At 61.6% G+C, this 17,616-nt stretch overlaps 1 protein-coding gene across 5 annotated transcripts in view; it reads left to right on the top strand.

Annotated features, from left to right (window-relative positions):
- The window catches only part of MTMR11 (myotubularin related protein 11), a 36,254-nt gene that overhangs the window by 9,779 nt on the left and 8,859 nt on the right, over positions 1-17,616 (top strand). For 3 of the 5 annotated variants that reach the window (XM_075906984.1, XM_075906986.1, XM_075906985.1), the window contains 12 exons: positions 1,027-1,099; positions 5,858-6,000; positions 7,280-7,352; positions 7,804-7,946; positions 9,017-9,089; positions 9,216-9,351; positions 10,979-11,066; positions 11,550-11,638; positions 12,988-13,112; positions 15,232-15,304; positions 15,461-15,531; positions 17,017-17,189. In XM_075906984.1, coding sequence (XP_075763099.1) covers positions 1,027-1,099; positions 5,858-6,000; positions 7,280-7,352; positions 7,804-7,946; positions 9,017-9,089; positions 9,216-9,351; positions 10,979-11,066; positions 11,550-11,638; positions 12,988-13,112; positions 15,232-15,304; positions 15,461-15,531; positions 17,017-17,189 — 1,260 coding nt within the window. The remainder of the gene's footprint in view (positions 1-1,026; positions 1,100-5,857; positions 6,001-7,279; positions 7,353-7,803; positions 7,947-9,016; positions 9,090-9,215; positions 9,352-10,978; positions 11,067-11,549; positions 11,639-12,987; positions 13,113-15,231; positions 15,305-15,460; positions 15,532-17,016; positions 17,190-17,616) is intronic. The other 2 variants (XM_075906988.1, XM_075906987.1) reach the window with 1 other exon arrangement.

The following is a 17,616-nucleotide window of genomic DNA, read 5'->3' as shown; positions in this document are numbered from 1 at the left end:
TCTGGGAGAGAGGTAAATTGGGGGTCTGTTGATCTGTTCCCAGCTCTACCGCGACATTGCTGCGGGGCCGTGGGCAAAATCGTTTTAACTTCATTGTGCCTCAGTTTGCCTCAACTGGTAAACTGAACCAGAAAGACGATGGGAGTCTGGATTGGAGATGGGAACCCAGGTATCCTGGCTCCCAGTCCTGTGCTTTGATCACCTCTCCACCCAAAAGTATCCAGTTTTAAAAATATTATTGCCTTATCCCGTTTAAACAACCGCCACACAACAGCCTTAAGATCTGAGGCACAGGGCAGGCAAGATCGCTACACAGGGCAGGGACTAGAAAACTCAGCTTTCCTGAGCCATCGTTCGCTGCACTCTCCACTAGACCACACTGCCTCTCATGGGGGGGAGTGGTCACCATCCTGCCTTATTAATGTAAATGGAAGGGCTCTCTGGTTCCAGTTAAGAGCCACAGGTGTAGATCCCCCTGTAACTAACCCCAAGCATTGAAAAAAATCACAAGCCCTATCCCGAAATAATCACAAGGTTAGTGTAAAAATCGGGCGCGTCTAAACAACCGTTTGGGTTTCTTGTTCTTCGCCTCCTCATTTCAAATCCACGGTTTGTGGCTTTTTTTTTCTTCTGCAACCACCAGACCCAGGTGCTTCCTTTCAGTTAAAAAAAAAATATGAAAACTGGGATGTTCCTGTCATCTCAGGACTCCAGGAGTTGAGGCTTGAAGGAAACACCCTGCGTAGAATCCCAGAGACCAGCTGCTCTCAGATGGTCAGGACTGGGTGGAGGGGATGGGGGCAGAAGTCAGGAATGCAGGTGGGAATAAATCATTAACTAGAGGATAGGGTTAAATATTATCTGCCTTGCAGTGCACTAGTTAGGATCCCATTATATGGACATAGGGTAAAGAGGCAGCCTCTACCCTAGAGACAGTGAAAGTTGCCAGCTGGTTCTGTGCGTTAGCCCTGGAGTATTAGCAAGGAAAGGGTTAAATCCAGCTTGATCTGTTCTCTTTCTTTGCAGCTGAGAGGTCCGAAGTCCTCTGATGTGAAGGACAGGAGAAACGGAAACTGCCAAGCTTTTCCATGTATCCCAGGTATTGGCTGGTGTTTTGTTTTTTAACCGCCGGTTGGGTTTGCTTGAGGCTTTCGCTCTGGTTCTGAGACTCCCTTGGGCTAATGGAGCACTTTCCAGCCAGAGGCCTCACCGCGCGGTATCACAATTCCTATTCTACCCGTGGGGAAACTGAGGCACGGACTTGCTAAGGTCGCGCAGCAGAGCTGGGTACAGACCCCCAGTGTCCTGAGTTGTCCCGCAGTGTTCTAGCCACTAGACCGCCCTGCCGCCGAGCACCGGAGGGGGCCATTGGTAGGGGTGCCTCTTCCTGGCTGCTTAGCTGGGCAGGGCAAAACTCCCTACTTGCCCATGCACGTGGCACTCGGTGCCCTTGGCCTTGGACAGAGGGGAGGCCTGTGCTAGGGTGTCACCACAGAATCACAGGACTGTCCGGCTGAAGGGATCGAGCGCAGCCCCCTGCTCTGGGGCAGGACCGGCTGGGCCTAGACCGGAGCAAACTCGACCTAGTCTCTGGGATCCGGACTCTAACCCCGCCCTGTTCACAGCCCACGGAGGAACCCTCCCTGGTGCAGCCCTTTGGCAGCTGCTGCTACGGGCCAGGCCCCTGGTTCTGCAGGGTCCAACGGCTGCTGGATCTGCTGTCGCCCTGGGCTCCCCCAACTCCTCTGCAGGGGATCCCCACGCCCTGCCCTCCCCGATCTGTGCAGCGGATTCACGCTGCGTCTCCTGCTCCTTGCGGCCCCGCCGCTCCGTTTCCCAGAGAAGGGCCGGGGCCGGGGGCTGAGGTGGGCATTCAGAGATCGTTGCCGGGAGAGTCACTCTCACTTCTGTGCTGGGCGCTGGAGAGGGCCGGGGGGTCGGCTTCTGGAGCCCAGGGCCCGTACGCGGCAGGCTGGAGGAGGGCTAGAAACCTCCACTCTCCTGATATGGGGCCTTTCCCTCTCTGGAGACGCTTGGAGGGGAGTGGGCTGGCCCCGGCCGTGTGATGGGGAAGGGAGGGTGCGCCACTGGGGTCTCCAGCGTCCTGCCGGCCCAGCCCATGGGACGTTCCCCTCCCCTGCTGCCCTCTGGGGTCAGGTGCACCTGGTGAGCCAGAACCTGGCTTCTTTCCCAGAAGAATCGCTTTCTCAGCGTGGCTCAGCTGGCGGTGGGTTAAGATCTGGGAAGGCCCAGAAGAGTGTCTGGGTACCCGCCCGGCATGTCGGCCGCTGGCCTGCCCCCCTTCTGTTGATTTCTCCTTCCCCCACCCCAAAGGGAGGCTGGTGCAATGTGGGGAAGTCTGAGAGCCCCGAGGACCTCAGGGCTCCGGGGGCGTCATCCTCAGCGGGTGTAAAGCCCGGCCCTAGAAGAGTGTAAAAACAGCAGTGAGTAAAACGACATTGAGGAGAGTCTGCTCAGAGCCAGGACGCTTGCGCTGTATCCCTGGGTCTGGGAGGGAGGCAGGACTCCCGGAATATCGAGACGGATGTTCCAGGGGCTTGGATGCTAACTGAGAAATGGGTTCAAATCACCGCGCTGCCACAGATGCCCTGTGTGACCTTGGGTGAAGCCCTTAACCTTTCCCTGCCTCAGTTTCCCCCTGTGACATTGGGCATAACAACACTGCTCTGTCTCCCGGGGGTGAGGGCAAATGCATTGGAGGCTAAGTGGTCTGATGTTGGGGAGATGGGGCTTGGTGAGTCGTGGACTTGCACGACTCCTTGCCTCAATTCTTGCCTTCTTAGGATGCAAGTTATTTTTTCCCAAGCTTCAGTGACGTAGAGCTAATATACTGCGTGTGCAAAGCCTAGAATCCTAGAACCGGAAGGGACCTCGAGAGGTCACCGAGTCCAGTCCCCTGCCCTCATGGTGGGACCAAGCACTGTCTAGACCATCCCTGACAGGTGTTTGTCCAACCTGCTCTTAAATATCTCCAGAGATGGGGATTCCACAACCCCCCTAGGCAATTGATTCCAGTGTTTAACCACCCTGACAGTTAGGAAGTTTTTCCTAATGTCCAACCTCAACCTCCCTGGCTGCAATTTAAGCCCCTTGCTTCTTGTCCTGTCCTCAGAGGCCAAGAAGAACAATTTTTCTCCCTCCTCCTTGTAACACCCTTTCAGATACTTGAAAACCGCTCTCATGTCCCCTCTCAGTCTTCTCTTGTTCTAAACTAAACAAGCCCAGTTCTTTCAGCCTTCCCTCCTAGCTCATGTTCTCCAGACCTTTCATCATTTTTGTTGCTCTTCTCTGGACTCTCTCCAATTTCTCCACATCTTTCCTGAAATGTGGTGCCCAGAACTGGACACAATACTCCAGCTGAGGCCTAACCAGCGCAGAGTAGAGCGGAAGAACGACTTCTCGTGTCTTGCTCACCACACGCCTGTGAATGCCTCCCAGAATCACTTTTGCTTGTTTTGCAACAGCGTCCTACTGTTGACTCCTATTTAGTTTGTGGTCCACTCTGACCCCTAGCTCCCTTTCTGCAGGATTCCTTCCTTGACCGTCGCTTCCCATTCTGTACGTGTGAAACAGATTGTTCCTTCCAAAGTGGAGCACTTTGCATTTGTCCTTATTAAACTTCATCCTAGTTAATAGATATTTGCAAAGCGCTTTGCGATCCTGCTGAGAACCACCGTCTAGACCAGGCATGTCCCAAAGTCCGGCCCGCGGGCCAATTGTGGCCCATGTTCCGGTTTAATACAGCCCCGCAGGTAATTTGGCAATATCTATCTTTTATGGCCCCCAACGAATCCATATGTATTGAGATGAATACATTGTAAAATCTCAGTTAATGTCAGTTGGTCTAAATCAGTTATAAATATATTTGGACACAACATGTATACTTGGTGTTATGTTCCTGTTCATATTTTTTGAACTTAAAAGTTGACAGACAACCTTTATTACCAATAATATGTAATGTACTTTACAATGTTCCTGACGTATATTTCAGCTTCCTGGATTTTTTTCCATCTGGCCTTCAGATATGAAAGGCAGAGTGATTTAACACCTGTTTAGATTTGTCATCCATGTGACGAAATGAAAAGTATGCCGTTTGCAATAAACTTTGCATAAAATAGTTAATTTGCATTTAATTTTAATGGTTCAAAGAATGTCAGGCAAAATGGTCGGCCCTCACGCATGTTCACTTCATCAAATCTGGCCCTCTTTGAAAAAAGTTTGGACACCCCTGGTCTAGACGCAGAGGGTGGTGGTTCTGATGTGATAAGTTTCATCCTTTGCAGGCTCTATCTGCGGGGATCCCTGCACGTACCCCAATAGGCAGCAGCCATTCGACATTGCATGCAGTACTGTACATAGATTGATCCCTTAGCAGGGAAATGCAGCCACCTCTGGGGTGGGGTACAGCAGCGGTTAACTCCTAGAAACACTACAGCCGTTTGGGACGGGAAGTGAAGAACTTGCCTGGATCTTTCAGTCTAGCTGAGTTTTAATGCTTTAACCCTCCCTTCCTCCCCCCCCCCCCCTCACTAAGTTGAGCCCTGACCCCCTTCCTCCTTAAGAGCCTTTTACTCTCGCTCCCCGTTTAGAGGCATGCAGGGTAAAATCTGGGCTGCGAGCAGCAGCTGTCTGGAGGCATTTTCTGGCGAGGATGATGAGCTGTAGGCAGGGGCGGGAGCAGGCGCTGTGCTGAATTCGTGACTAGCAAAGAACAGCTGGTACAAAGCACCTGCTCCCAGGACGATTCCCTTTGTGGCTAGTGTGGGGGGCAGTCCCCCTTCTGCAGGCCACGCTGCCCAGGCTGGGAAGCTCGGGCTGAGCTGGGTGTTGTTGGGTTTTCCTAGCAAGGCTCCTTTGGGCTGCCCAGCTGCTCCGGGGTGCTCGGCTGTGTCGATGCTGAGGGGGAGGCAGTGTGACTTAGGGGTGTAGCCAAGAACTGGGCGCCGGGACTCCTGGCTTCTGCTCCCAGCTCGGGATGAGAGTGAGACTCAGTGGTTACAGCAGGAAAATGGGAGTCAAGATGCCTGGGTTGTTTCTACTCAAGGGCCACGCCCGTCTCAGCTTCGGCAGGCTGGCCTCATTATGCACACCCAGTGTCACTCCCTCCCCCGCTCCTGGTGTGACCCCTCTCTTCCCCCACTATTTCGGGGACTTACTGCAACCCCCACCCTCCTGTCGGGGGCCATGCATAGGGGAGGTGTTCCCGGCCCCATGCTGGGGGCCATGCATGGAGTCTACCCCCCCCACTACACACACCCCCATTCCTGGCCCCATGGCAGAGCCCTGCGTGCCCACCTTGCCCATACGCCAGGGGCTGTTGAATGATCTGAAAGGACCCTCGTTGGAGAGAAAACAGCCCCCCTCCTCCATTGCGAACCCCCGCCCCCAGAGAGCCAGCTGCTCTCAGCTCCGCCTCCGGTTTCCCCCGGGGCGAGCGCTTGGCGACACAAACCAGCGGCGGCCCCCGAGGATGGGGCCTGTAGATCTAGACACGGAACCGTACCCCGGCTCGTAGCTGTGGGCGCAAAGCCCTGCCAGCCGGGCTACGTCCCGGCTCCCTGCCTAGCCCCGAACACCCCACGGGGGGGGAATCCGCCTGGCTCCTTGGCAGCCCCGGAGCTCTGGCTAATGGTGCCAGGCGAGGATCTGGCCCCGCAGCGTTCTCGTCCCCACCTGGACGGTGTGCTGGCCCCGGTGGTGTTTCCTGCCCCTCGCCCAGGCGTCGCTCCCCAGCCAGCCTGGGGCTCCTCCTTTGCTGGTGGGACGAGGAGCCGGTTCTGCGGGTCGTTGCAGACGCGGCTCACCCAGCTGCCTTCCCCTTGCCGCCCACCTGCAGGGGAGCACGTCCTGGCAGAGGCAGCTCGCGTGAGGAAGATCGTCCCATCCAGGGGTGGCAAAGGATCCATCCTGGGCACCCTGTACTGCACCAACCTGCGGGTCGCCTTCGTACCGGAGCCGGCCCCAGGGGACGCGGCGGGGGTGAGTTGCAGGAGGCCTGGTAGGAGCTGGGTACCGGTGCAGGGAGGCCTGATGGGAGCAGGGAGCCGGTGGTAGCCCAGTGCAGGGGAGGGCCTGGTGGGAGCTGGGAGCCGGTGGCCTGGCAGAGGGGGGGACCTGGCGGGAGCCGGCGGTGGCCCGGTGCTGGGGGGGCCTGGTGGGAGCTGGGTACCGGTGCAGGGAGGCCTGATGGGAGCCGGGAGCCGGTGGTGGCCTGGTGCAGGGGGGACCTGGCGGGAGCCGGCGGTGGCCTGGTGCTGGGAGGGGCCTGGCGGGAGCTGGGAGCCGGTGGCCTGGTGCAGGGGGGACCTGGCGGGAGCTGGTGGTGGTCTGTTGCTGGGAGGGGCCTGATGGGAGCTCGGAGCCGGTGGCCCGGTGCAGGGGGGACCTGGCGGGAGCCGGTGGTGGCCCGGTGCAGGGGGGACCTGGCGGGAGCCGGTGGTGGCCTGGTGCTGGGAGGGGCCTGGCGGGAGCCGGCAGTGGCCCGGTGCTGGGAGGGGCCTGGCGGGAGCTGGAAGCCGGTGGCCCGGTGCTGGGAGGGGCCTGGCGGGAGCTGGGAGCCGGTGGCCTGGTGCAGGGGGGACCTGGCGGGAGCCGGTGGTGGCCTGGTGCTGGGAGGGGCCTGGCGGGAGCTGGGAGCCGGTGGCCTGGTGCAGGGGGGACCTGGCGGGAGCCGGTGGTGGCCTGGTGCTGGGAGGGGCCTGGCGGGAGCCGGCAGTGGTCTGGTGCTGGGAGGGGCCTGATGGGAGCTCGGAGCCGGTGGCCCGGTGCAGGGGGGACCTGGCGGGAGCCGGTGGTGGCCCGGTGCTGGGAGGGGCCTGGCGCGAGCTGGGAGCCGGTGGCCTGGTGCAGGGGGGACCTGGTGGGAGCCAGTGGTGGCCCGGTGCTGGGAGGGGCCTGGCGCGAGCTGGGAGCCGGTGGCCTGGTGCTGGGAGGGGCCTGGCGGGAGCTGGGAGCCGGTGCAGGGAGGCCTGATGGGAGCCGGGAGCCAGCGGTGGCCCGGTGCTGGGAGGGGCCTGGCGGGAGCTGGAAGCCGGTGGCCCGCTGCAGGGGAGGGCCTGCCAGGTGCTGGTGGTGGCCATCTGAGATGCAGCCCTGCCGCTGTTTGGTGGACACCATCCTCCTGGCTTGGCAGAGCCCTGGGTTGTGGTCCCGGGTGGGCCCCTGGCGCCAGCCATGGAGGAAGGGTCTGTGCGTGGGGTGGGTGAGTGGGGATGTTCCTTCCTTGTGCTGGAGCCTGATTGCTCCTTTCCTGCCACAGGCCTCTCGCTGTTCCACGGGCCTGAACAGTGAGCACGACGTGGCCCTGCCCTGCATCGGGAGGCTGGTGGCAGGTAAAGGAGGGGGGGGCAGGTGGGGCACCTAACCAAACTGCATGTGATGAGTTTGGCAGCTCTCAGCCCCTGTGGCTCATCGCCTACGGCCCAGCACCCAACCCCGTGGCAGGTGCCAGGATCCCTTCGCTGGCCTTCCCAGGGGCAGAAGGGCCACGGACGGCAGGAGCCGTGGGGTCCCGACTGCCCCCTGTTCGGGGCTGTGGCAATCGGCGGGAGGCGGCAGGGCCCTTGCTGCAGTTTGCTGGGCTGCTCTCGGGGTGAGCCACAGGTCCTCAGTGTGCCCCGTGGCCAGCTACCCCTCCCCCCACCAGAAATGACCTCGGAGCGTCACCCCCACGCTGTAGGCTGCTCCCTGCCTGCTACCCCCAGGCTCTGCTTGTTGCCTGGTCTCCTGGGTCTAATCCCCTCTCCCGGCCTGGTTTCCACACACCCCCTCCCCCCCCTGCAGTGAGCGGCTTCACCAAGGCCAAGGTGCTGACGGCCAGCTCCACCCTCAAGTTCATCCCGGAGCAGCTGGTCCTCTACTGCCGGGACTTCCGGGTGCTGCGGTTCCGCTTCCCCGACAGCGGCGTGGAGCCTGGGGCCTTTCAGGTGAGCGTCTGCCATGGCAGCCAGGGGCATGTGCCCCGCAGGCCCTCCCCGGCTGGCGGCCCCAGGGCGTGGGGACCCTGGGCTACGGCTGAGCCTAGGCCCCCCCCCAGGGCGGGTGGTTCTGTGTGTCCCCAGCGTGGGAGGGTGGGGTCGTGTTCCCCCTCAGGCAGTGGGGGCTAGCAGAGTAACACGGGGACCGGTTGCTCAATCCCTAGCTCCCGGAGGGGACTGGGGTGAGGGGAGGCGAGGTCCTATCTGGGCTCCGCCCCGGACTCCTGGCAGGGGTGTCCATGCAGCTCCATGCGAGTAGAGACTTGTGCGAGCCATGCTGGAGCGCACGTGCTAAAGATAGCAAGGAAGGCCGGCTGGCCGGGGTGGGGCTCCGAGGGGGGGCTCTGAGCTGGTGGCTGGCTGGCACGGGGGGCTCCGAGCTGCCGGTCAGCCCAGGGGCCTTGGGTTCAGGCAGCTAGCCCGGGCCACGTTGCTCCTGGCCGCACCCTCGAGTTTGTCTCCCTGGGCTGCCCAGACCTGGAGCAAAACGCTTCTTTCTGTGCCTCAGTTTCTTCCCTGTTTGCCGAGGGGCCTCTTGGCAGGAATCTCGGCAGGGAAGAACCCCGGCATGGAAACCCCTGCCCTCCCCTCTGCCCCATCCTGAGCCCCGGCAAGCGATCCTCCGGCGCCCAGGAACACCCAGGATGCCCGGCTGTGCCTCCAGCTGCTCTTCTCAGCTGCTCTTTGGCGGGGCTGAGCGTCTCCAGCTCCCCTGGGCGTCGCCGGGGGTTGTGGGCTCCGCGCCTTTGGAAACCCGGCCCCAGAGGGAAGCCTGGCGCGGTGTCGTTCAGATTCAGGGCTCAGGGGGCGGGTTCCCCTCCAGCGGGGTTGGCCGGGGTCCTGCCCCGACCCTTCCATGGAGCTGTCTGGTTCCAGCCACCCTGCCGCTGCCGTGACTCACGCCGGCCACAGCGCCAAGCCCCCTGCGCTGCCCGGGGGCCATCCCGCGTGTGCGACCTGGGCAGACGGCGGGACGATTCCCCCGGCCCCGGTGCCACCGGTTTGCTGCTGTTTCCTAGGTGACGCAGGCCATCGCGCAGGCTCAGGCGTGCGCGGGGACGTGGGGTGCCAGCGCCGCCGTCAGGAACATGGGTAAGTGGTGCCTCCCTGCGGCACGGGGCCCTGGCTGCTCGGGGGGGTGGGGAGTTGGGGGGGCAGGGGGTTGGACCCACAAGGCCCTGCGGGCCCCTGACTGGCCTCCTTCTTGTGCGGCTGCAGAGAACGCCGGGCTGCGTGCCGAGGAGCCGACGCTGCTCTTCGAGGGGCCACGCGACTGGGAGAAGGAGCTGAGGCGCCTCGGGGCTGCCGGCTGGAGGGTCAGCCCGGTCAACGAGCGCTTCGACATGGCCACCAGGTGACGGGCGGCTCGGCTGCTGGCGCCCACTGGGGTGGGGAGGCGGTGGGTGGGGGAGTTCGGCCGTCTTGGACCGCCCGGCCTATGGCCTGGGAATGGAGGTGCCCTGAAAGTGTGGGGGGAGCACAGGTGCCCGAACCATAACCCTGCCCTCAGCGTTGTCCCACCTGTTTCCCCAATATCCCACCCCTTCTTGCTCCCCTGACAGCCAGGAAAAAGTAGGAGGGTCCTAGCCTCTTACCGCCCCACCTCCCTGCTCCTCAAGGTGCATTCCAGTAATTGGGACTCTGTGCTGCCAATCTCCGTCAGACCCCTTTCCTTGGGGGGCGGGGGGCGGGGCTAGGGATGTCCAGTGTTCATCTGGGACACCTGGCGGAAAAGGGACCCGCCTCCTGAACCTCAAACCCCTCCTCCCCAGCCCCACCCCAGAGCTTCTGCCCCAGCTGGAGCCCTCACCCCGTTCAGTGCCCCAACCCGTCTGCCCCAGCCTGGAACCCCCTCCTGCGCCGTGAACCCCTCGTTTTGGGCCACACGCCGAAGTCTGCAGCCCAGTCCTAGCGGGGTGAAAGTGAGCGAGCGGGAGTGGGAGAGCGAGTGATGGTGGGGGGGGGGGGAGGTGGGGGGAGCAAAGACAAAGCCTTAAGGAAAGGGCGGGGCAGGGGGCGGGGCAAGGGTGTTCGGTGCCGTGTGATTGGCAAGTTGGCAATGCTATGCGGTGCTAGGGGCGCAGTCTCGTTTCTGTACCCCTGGCTCCCCAGCGGGATGGAATGTCACCTCCCTGGTCACACGACTGCCTCTAGTGGCCGGAGAAACGCGGGGACAAATTTCCAGATTTCGAACCGTGTTTCGGTCCCCACGGAGGGCGGGCGGGGAGGAGACGTCGAACTCTCCAGCGCTTCCGTGACCCGGAAAAAGCCACCTTGTTCCGTTTTGACGTTGACCCTTTTAGGTGTTTGTTTTGCGCCTGCGTGAGAGTTTCTAAACCCAAAGGGACTGGGAACCGGAAAACGGGAATTCCTCGGCTTGCGAATGTCAGAACGAAACCTTTCCACAGCTTTGGCGTTTTCCCCCGGAATGATTTTGATTCGTGAAAATGAGCCCAAACCAGCCCCCTTTTGCACCGGAAGCTTTGGGTTTCAACACTCGGCTGCTTTCTGGCGAAAAACCCCCTTAGCTGTCGAATTTCCGAGGGCAAAAAACCCTTTAGCGCCTTTCGGTGGGGATCTGGCAGGGTTCTCGTCTTACACACGTGGGAGGGACGCTGGCAGGGGGGGCTCACAGACTCTGAGTTCTCTGTGTGGGATGGATCCGGGGGCGTCATGTGGGTGGTGGGGGCAGTGGGCATCCTGACTCCCATCCAGGATTTCGGAGTGGCGATCTGCCTCCTTGAAGGGCCAGGGGCCATCAGACCTGGTGGGGAAGAGGAAGATGGTTCCTGTAAAGACCTGGGCATGCTCAGTCAAAAGGGGAGCTGTGGGAAGAGGGCAGGTGCCTCCGGAGAGGCCTCAGGGGTCCCCCACAACGGGGTTGCGAAATGTGTGCGCAGCGTCCGAACCGGCTGGGGGGACTGGCTGCCCTCCAGGCCCGCTCGGAACCAGTTCCCCTCCAACTCCGCTTCCTCCCGCAGCCTCCCCAAGTACCTCTGGGTCCCCAGCAGGCTCCTGGACAACGAGCTCAAACGGGCCTTCGCCCACTTCAACGCCAGGCGTGTCCCGGTGAGTGTCTCCTCATAGACTTTAAGGTCAGAAGGGACCATTATGATCATCTAGTCTGACCCCCTGCACAGTGCAGGCCACAAAATCTCACCCACCCCTCCTAGAATAACATCCCAGGGCTGTGTTGCAGTGGGGGGTGGGGAACACCAGGGGGCGCTGTGAAAGGGTTGTTTTTGACCAAGTCAGGGTGTATTTGGCCTCCAGGTGTGAGACACCCCCCCCCCCCCCCACACACACACACACACAAAGCCGTGCTCCCTGCAGTCGGTGCCTCCTGCACCCTGTAAAGCTGGCCAGCCTCCAGACGGGTGAGCCCAGCACCCCTGAACCAGCCGGGGGGGAAGGCGGAGGCTGAGGAGGGGGTGTCACAGTTAGGGGGAGGCAGGGCTGCGGGGAAGGGGGGAGGCAAGGCCCTGGTGCGCCCAGTGGAGAGCCTGCAGTCCATGGACTCTCATTTTGTTTCGTTCCCCTTTGTCTCCCCAGAGGCTGTGCTGGCATCACCCGGGGGGCAGCGACCTGCTGAGAGCCGCCGGGTTTCACGCCGACTCAGACCCCGAGAAGGAAGACATGAGGTATGGGCCTCGAAGGCCTGGGCGGGCGGCTCTGCTGCGCCAGGCTGAGAGCTCCTGGGATCTGACAGGAGTTACGCAGAGCCGGGCTGGGTGGGAGGTTCTCGAGGAAAACCCGGCGGCTGTAGGGAGTGGGGTGTGGGGCTGAGTGGGGGGGCCGCTCTCCCCTGGCAGTCAGTGCTGGCCCCAATACCCCAGGGGCCGCTGTGCTGCAGGGAGTGGGGGTGATGTGTGAGGGGGGGCTGGCCCCAGTGCCCCCTGGGTGGCACTAGGGGGCGCTGTGCTGCAGGGAGTGGGGGTGATGTGTGAGGGGGGGCTGGCCCCAGTGCCCCCTGGGTGGCACTAGGGGGCGCTGTGCTGCAGGAAGTAGGGGTGATGTGTGAGGGGGTGCTGGTCCCAGTGCCCCCCAGATGGCACTAGGGGGTGCTCTGCTGCAGGGAGTGGGGGTGATGTGTGAGGGGGTGCTGGCCCAATGTGTGAGGGGGCGCTGGCCTCCGTGTCCCCCGGGTGGCACTAGGGGGCGCTGTGCTGCAGGGAGTGGGGGTGATGTGTGAGGGGGCGCTGGCCCCCATGTTCCCTGGGTGGCACTAGGGGGCGCTGTGCTGCAGGGATTAGGGGTGATGTGTGAGGGGGGTGCTGGCCCCCATGTTCCCTGGGTGGCACTAGGGGGCGCTGTGCTGCAGGGATTAGGGGTGATGTGTGAGGGGGCGCTGGCCCCCATGTTCCCTGGGTGGCACTAGGGGGCGCTGTGCTGCAGGGAGTGGGGGTGATGTGTGAGGGGGCGCTGGCCCCCATGTTCCCCGGGTGGCACTAGGGGGCGCTGTGCTGCAGGGATTAGGGGTGATGTGTGAGGGGGGTGCTGGCCCCCATGTTCCCTGGGTGGCACTAGGGGGCGCTGTGCTGCAGGGATTAGGGGTGATGTGTGAGGGGGGCGCTGGCCCCCATGTTCCCCGGGTGGCACTAGGGGGCGCTGTGCTGCAGGGATTAGGGGTGATGTGTGAGGGGGGTGCTGGCCCCCATGTTCCCCGGGTGGCACTAGGGGGCGCTGTGCTGCAGGGATTAGGGGTGATGTGTGAGGGGGGTGCTGGCCCCCATGTTCCCCGGGTGGCACTAGGGGGCGCTGTGCTGCAGGGAGTGGGGGTGATGTGTGAGGGGGTGCTGGCTCCAGTGCCCCCCGGGTGGCACTAGGGGGCGCTGTGCTGCAGGGAGTGGGGGTGATGTATTGGGAGATGCTGGCCCCTCACAGCTGGCGCTGCCCCAGGGTGGCACTAGGGGGCACCATGCTGTGGGGCCCCACGTGCCAGACCGAAGCAGCGATTGCACGTCCCTGGGGCGGCTGCGTCTCTCCGCAGGTCCATGGAAGCGCTGATGCTGGCCGGCCACGCGCAGTGCGTGATCGTGGAGACGGCCGCCGACCTGCCCAGCCCTGCCGAGATCCAGCTCGCTGCCCTCAAGCTCCGGGCCCTCTGCCTTCCTGGTGAGCGCTGGCCTCCCCCCGGAGCAGAGATCCCGCAGGGAGTCGCTCGTCTGCGCCGGGGTCTGGGGATCCCTGAGAGTAACTGCCCAGCCCTGCAGCGGGGGGAGCCTGGGTTATTGGGGATCGGCTCCCATGTGGGATTACTAGTTTGTATCCGGTGCACCCGTGCTGCATTTCCAGTCCCGCCTCTGTCTGTCTTGCTGCTCGTCTAGCCTCAGTATCATGCTGGTGTCTCGGTGCTGTGAGTTGTCTCTTCACAACCCCGGGGTGGGGAGCTATTATTCCCCCTTTTATGGGGGAAACTGAGGCACAAGACCTTTACAGGATTTGCCTGAGGGACTCTGCGTCTCAGCCCAGGCCTGGTCTCCAACCTTTTGGAAAAAACAGCAAACAAATGGTCTGGTAGCACTGTATAGACTAACAAAACGTGTAGCTGGGATCACAAGCTTTCGTGGGCGCAGCCCGCTTCTTCAGATGACCGGAGTTATGACTCGAGGATAAGAAAACTCGAAATAAATAGGAGAAGGGACTTTTCGAAGTGAGAGATGGCTTTTTGAATAGAACATAAGAACGGCCGTATTGGGTCAGACCAAAGGTCCATGTAGCCCAGTATCCTGTCTGCCGACAGCGGCCAGCACAAATCAAGCGATTTGTTTCCTGCCATCCTTCTTCAGCCTCTGACAAACAGGCCAGGGACACCATTTCTATCCCCTGGCTAATAGCCTTGTATGGACCTAACCTCCATGAAATTATCTAGCTTCTCTTTAAACTCTGTTCTAGTCCTAGCCTTCACAGCCTCCTCTGGCAAGGAGTTCCACAGGTTGACAACATGCTGTGTGAAGAACTTTCTTTTATTAGTTTTAAACCTGCTACCCATTAACGTCATTTGCTGTCCTCTAGTTCTTCTATTATGGGAACTAATAAAAAAAATTTCTTTATTCGCCCTCTCCACACCACTTGAATTTAGGTGCAATCCAAGATCTATCTCAAACCCAAACACCCTGGCCCCGCCTCCTTTGTGCCCCTCCTCCGAGGCCCCGCCCCTGCTCACTCCATCCTCCCTCCCTTTCACCAGGCAGGGCAAGAAGGTTGGGGGGCGCAGGCTCTGCTCTTGGGTTAGGGGATATGGAGTGTGAGAGGGGCTCTGAGCTGAGCCTGTGGCAGGGAGTTGGGGTGCCGGAGGGGGTTCTGGGCACAAGTTCTATAAGGGAGTTTGGGTCCAGGGGGCTCGGGTCGAGGACAGGCGCTTGAGGCGCAGCAGGGGGGTTCGTGACTGGGGCAGGGATGCAGCGCTAGCTCTCGCCGGGCACTGCTTATCTCAGGTGGCCCCTGGGTGGCGGGGCAGTGGGGCTCAGGCAGGCTCAGCCCTGCACCACTCCCCAAAGCAGCCAGCAAACTCCATCCCAAGCCCTGCTGTGTCCCCTCTCTGCTCTATGGGGATAGGCTACAAGGTGGGAAGGGGGCACCTTGACATCCGTGTCCCTCTTCTCCCTCCCTGCCCTGCACAGCAAGCAGGCGGCTCCCAGGGGTGGGGGGGAGACAGCTCCAAGGCAGAGGGCAGTAGGGGGAAGGGGCGGCTGACGTGCCGGCACTCGACAACCTCTTGGCCAAATCAGTCAGGATCCCCCGTCAGAGGCTCCAAGATCTCCCAGTAGACCCCGATTGACGGATTGGTGACCACTGGCCTAGCCCTTCTGCGCCCTAGGCTGGGGCCGTAAACCCAGGCCAGCTCTCTCCTCCCGGAAGCAGCTGGCTGTTTGATCCAAGCAAGCCCATGCTGCATGAAACAGGCCTGGCTAAAGCCAGCACCGTTCTGCATTGGCTATGGGACTGCTGGGCCTGGACGGTCTCTTCCTTCCTCGCCCTCTGGGACGCTTCCTGACCTGCCGCAGGAAGGGCAGCCCCGAAGGAAGGACGTTCAGGCTCTTGCTGGGCCTTGGGAGATCTGGGTTCTGGTCGCCTCTCTGCCACAGACTCCCTGTCTGACCTGGGTCAAGCCACTCGGTCTCCCTTGGGCTTCGGGTCCCCCGTCTGGGCGTGACAGTTCGCTTCCTCCCCGGCGGGCGGTGCCGACGGAGGCCAGATTAACCTCACCGCAGCCACTGCGGCTTCCTTCCAGACTCCGCCGTGGCCGTGGCCGACGAGAAGTGGCTCTCTGCCCTGGAGGGGACACGCTGGCTGGACCACGTCAGGTGAGAGCCACCCCCCGGAGACACCGGTGCCTGTGGACGGGGCTGGCCCGCCGCCCTTTCTCGGGGACGAGGGGCGTATCTGGCTGGATGAATTGCATGTCACTTGGGCTGCAGGGGCTTCATCTCCGGTAACGCCCTCCCCCCCCCTCCTTGCAGGGCTTGCGTGAGGAAAGCGAGCGAGGTGGCCGTCCTGCTGGCAGAGAGGTCCTGCTCCGTTGTCCTGCAAGGTAGAGTAAGTGGCACCCTCCCTGGGCCCGGCGCGGGCTGAGCCCAGGAGCTGGGGTGAGCTGGCTCTGGTACCGTCCTGGGGGAATCACTTGTCCCCTGCCAGGGGTCGGGGTCGGCTTCCCCACTCCGCCACCCCCGGGCAACGCAGGCACGTCCCTCCCCTCGCTCAGTGGGCTGCCAAGCACGAGCCACGCCCCAGCACCGAGGGGTGGGATGTCGGGCCCTGAGGCTCTGGCTGCAGGGGGATCAGGTGAGCAGTGGGGGGCTAAGGCAGCTCCCTGCCTGGCCTGGCCCCCAGACTGCGCTGCACCCCAGAAGCAGCCGGCCCGGCTCCGAGGTGTCACAGGGCTCCACACGCTGCCCTCCCGTTGGCTCCGGTGTGGGAGGGGAATGTGGGGCGGGCCTTTCTCCTTCTGTCGGGGGCCACCTCAGTGAGGGTTTAGTTTGGGGGGGGTTGCAGCCCCTGAGCCAAAAGAGGTTCCCCGCCCCCGTTCTAGCGCTCGCCTGACTGACCAGGGGTCTCTCCTGTTTCCTGGTGCCGGGCTCACCCCAGGGTGAGCTCAGCTTGGCGCCCAGGTGAAGGATCCCGCGCTGTTTCTTTGCCCCCCTACCCCTAAATATGCCAGTCGCACCCTTTGTCTTTATTCAAAGCAGGACGCTTCCCCTCCCCCTGCCGTTTGCTTCTCTGGTAGATTTCCTTTCTTGTACGTTTCAGCCGCTCCCTTCTCTGCTAGCTCGATATGCAAATCGCTCTAGAGGGGGAGGCCTAGAACGCACAATAGCCAAACGGCCTGGCAGGGGGTAGGTCTGTTACCTCCTGGTGACCCACCTTTAATCCAAGACTTAGGAGTCTGAAAACGTATGTTCTTCACTCCCTAAATATTCTCCATCCGTTTTGCCACGGCGGCCAAGACCAGCGAGCTGCTGGCTCTTGGTAGACACGTCACCTTGGGTGAATTATTGGGCATATATCTGACCCAGGAGATCCCCGGGAAACCCTATGTACCCCTGGTTCCCGCTGCCTACGGGCACTTTGGGATGCCTGAGTCCCAAGGTCCGTGCTGGCCGGCAGGCTGGCCGGCTGGCTCCGACGTTGGGGACTCCAGGTCCATCCCAAGAGCTATGGTCATTCAGCCTCTTCCCTGGCAGCTGCAGAGGTCTGCGGCCAGCGGAGACCCAGCCCTCCCCTTGCTCTAGTCTGGTGTTTCTTAAACTGTGTTCCACGGCACACCGGTGTGTTGCGGAGAACAACAGTTCAAAATGGCCGCCCTTAAAAGGGCAAGCAACTTTTTTTTTTTTTTTTTCCCCCTCAATAACTTTCCCCCGACCCTTTTTCTCAATAACCTCCCCCCATCCCGACCTTTTTTGGGCTCAGCAAAAAACCCTTGGTGTTCCTCATAAAAACAAATTATTGCTTGGTGTTCCTCGGTCTTAAAAAGTTTACGCAACGCTGCTCTAGTCCCTCAGTGTCTGTATCCTTCCAGAGTCCGAAGACCGGGATCTGAACTGCCTGCTGGCCTCCCTGGTCCAGATCCTGTCGGATCCGCATGCCCGCACCCAGGCTGGCTTCCAGAGCCTGCTGCAGAAGGAGTGGGTGGTGGCAGGACACCCCTTCCTCCAACGCCTCAATCTCTTCCGGGACAGCGACCGCGAGGAGGTGAGGCTCGGTGCACACGTGGCTCCGGCGTGATGCTGGGCTGCGTTGGCCAGAGAGAGGCGCTTGAGTACGAGGGGGGAGTTCCACCAGCCTGGCCTATGTGATGTCAGCTGCCTCTGAGCATGGCTGATTGGAAGCCAAGAGGATTTCCTGAACGGACAGTCGCTTTCCCAAGGCTGCAGTGGGGCTCCAGGCACAGAAAGAGGCTTGGATCCAAGCTGCCCGGGCCCTGCTCCGACCCACACCCTCAGCACCCTGGGCTCCGGACTGCACTTTGCTGCCACTCCTGTGGAAAGCAGTTATGGGGGCAGAGCTGGGATTACGGGGTGAGGCAGGGCCGTCCTTGGGGTTGATGGGACCGTAGGCAGTGCTGTTAAATCACTGCCCCAATGCCCCACAGCAGCCGGGGGAAGGACGATGGTTTTTA

Source organism: Pelodiscus sinensis, chromosome 24, assembly GCF_049634645.1.
Source record: "Pelodiscus sinensis isolate JC-2024 chromosome 24, ASM4963464v1, whole genome shotgun sequence".
Classification (NCBI taxonomy): domain Eukaryota; kingdom Metazoa; phylum Chordata; order Testudines; family Trionychidae; genus Pelodiscus; species Pelodiscus sinensis.
The sequence above is the reverse complement of the archived record's forward strand: the minus strand, read 5'-3'. Positions and strand labels throughout refer to the sequence as shown.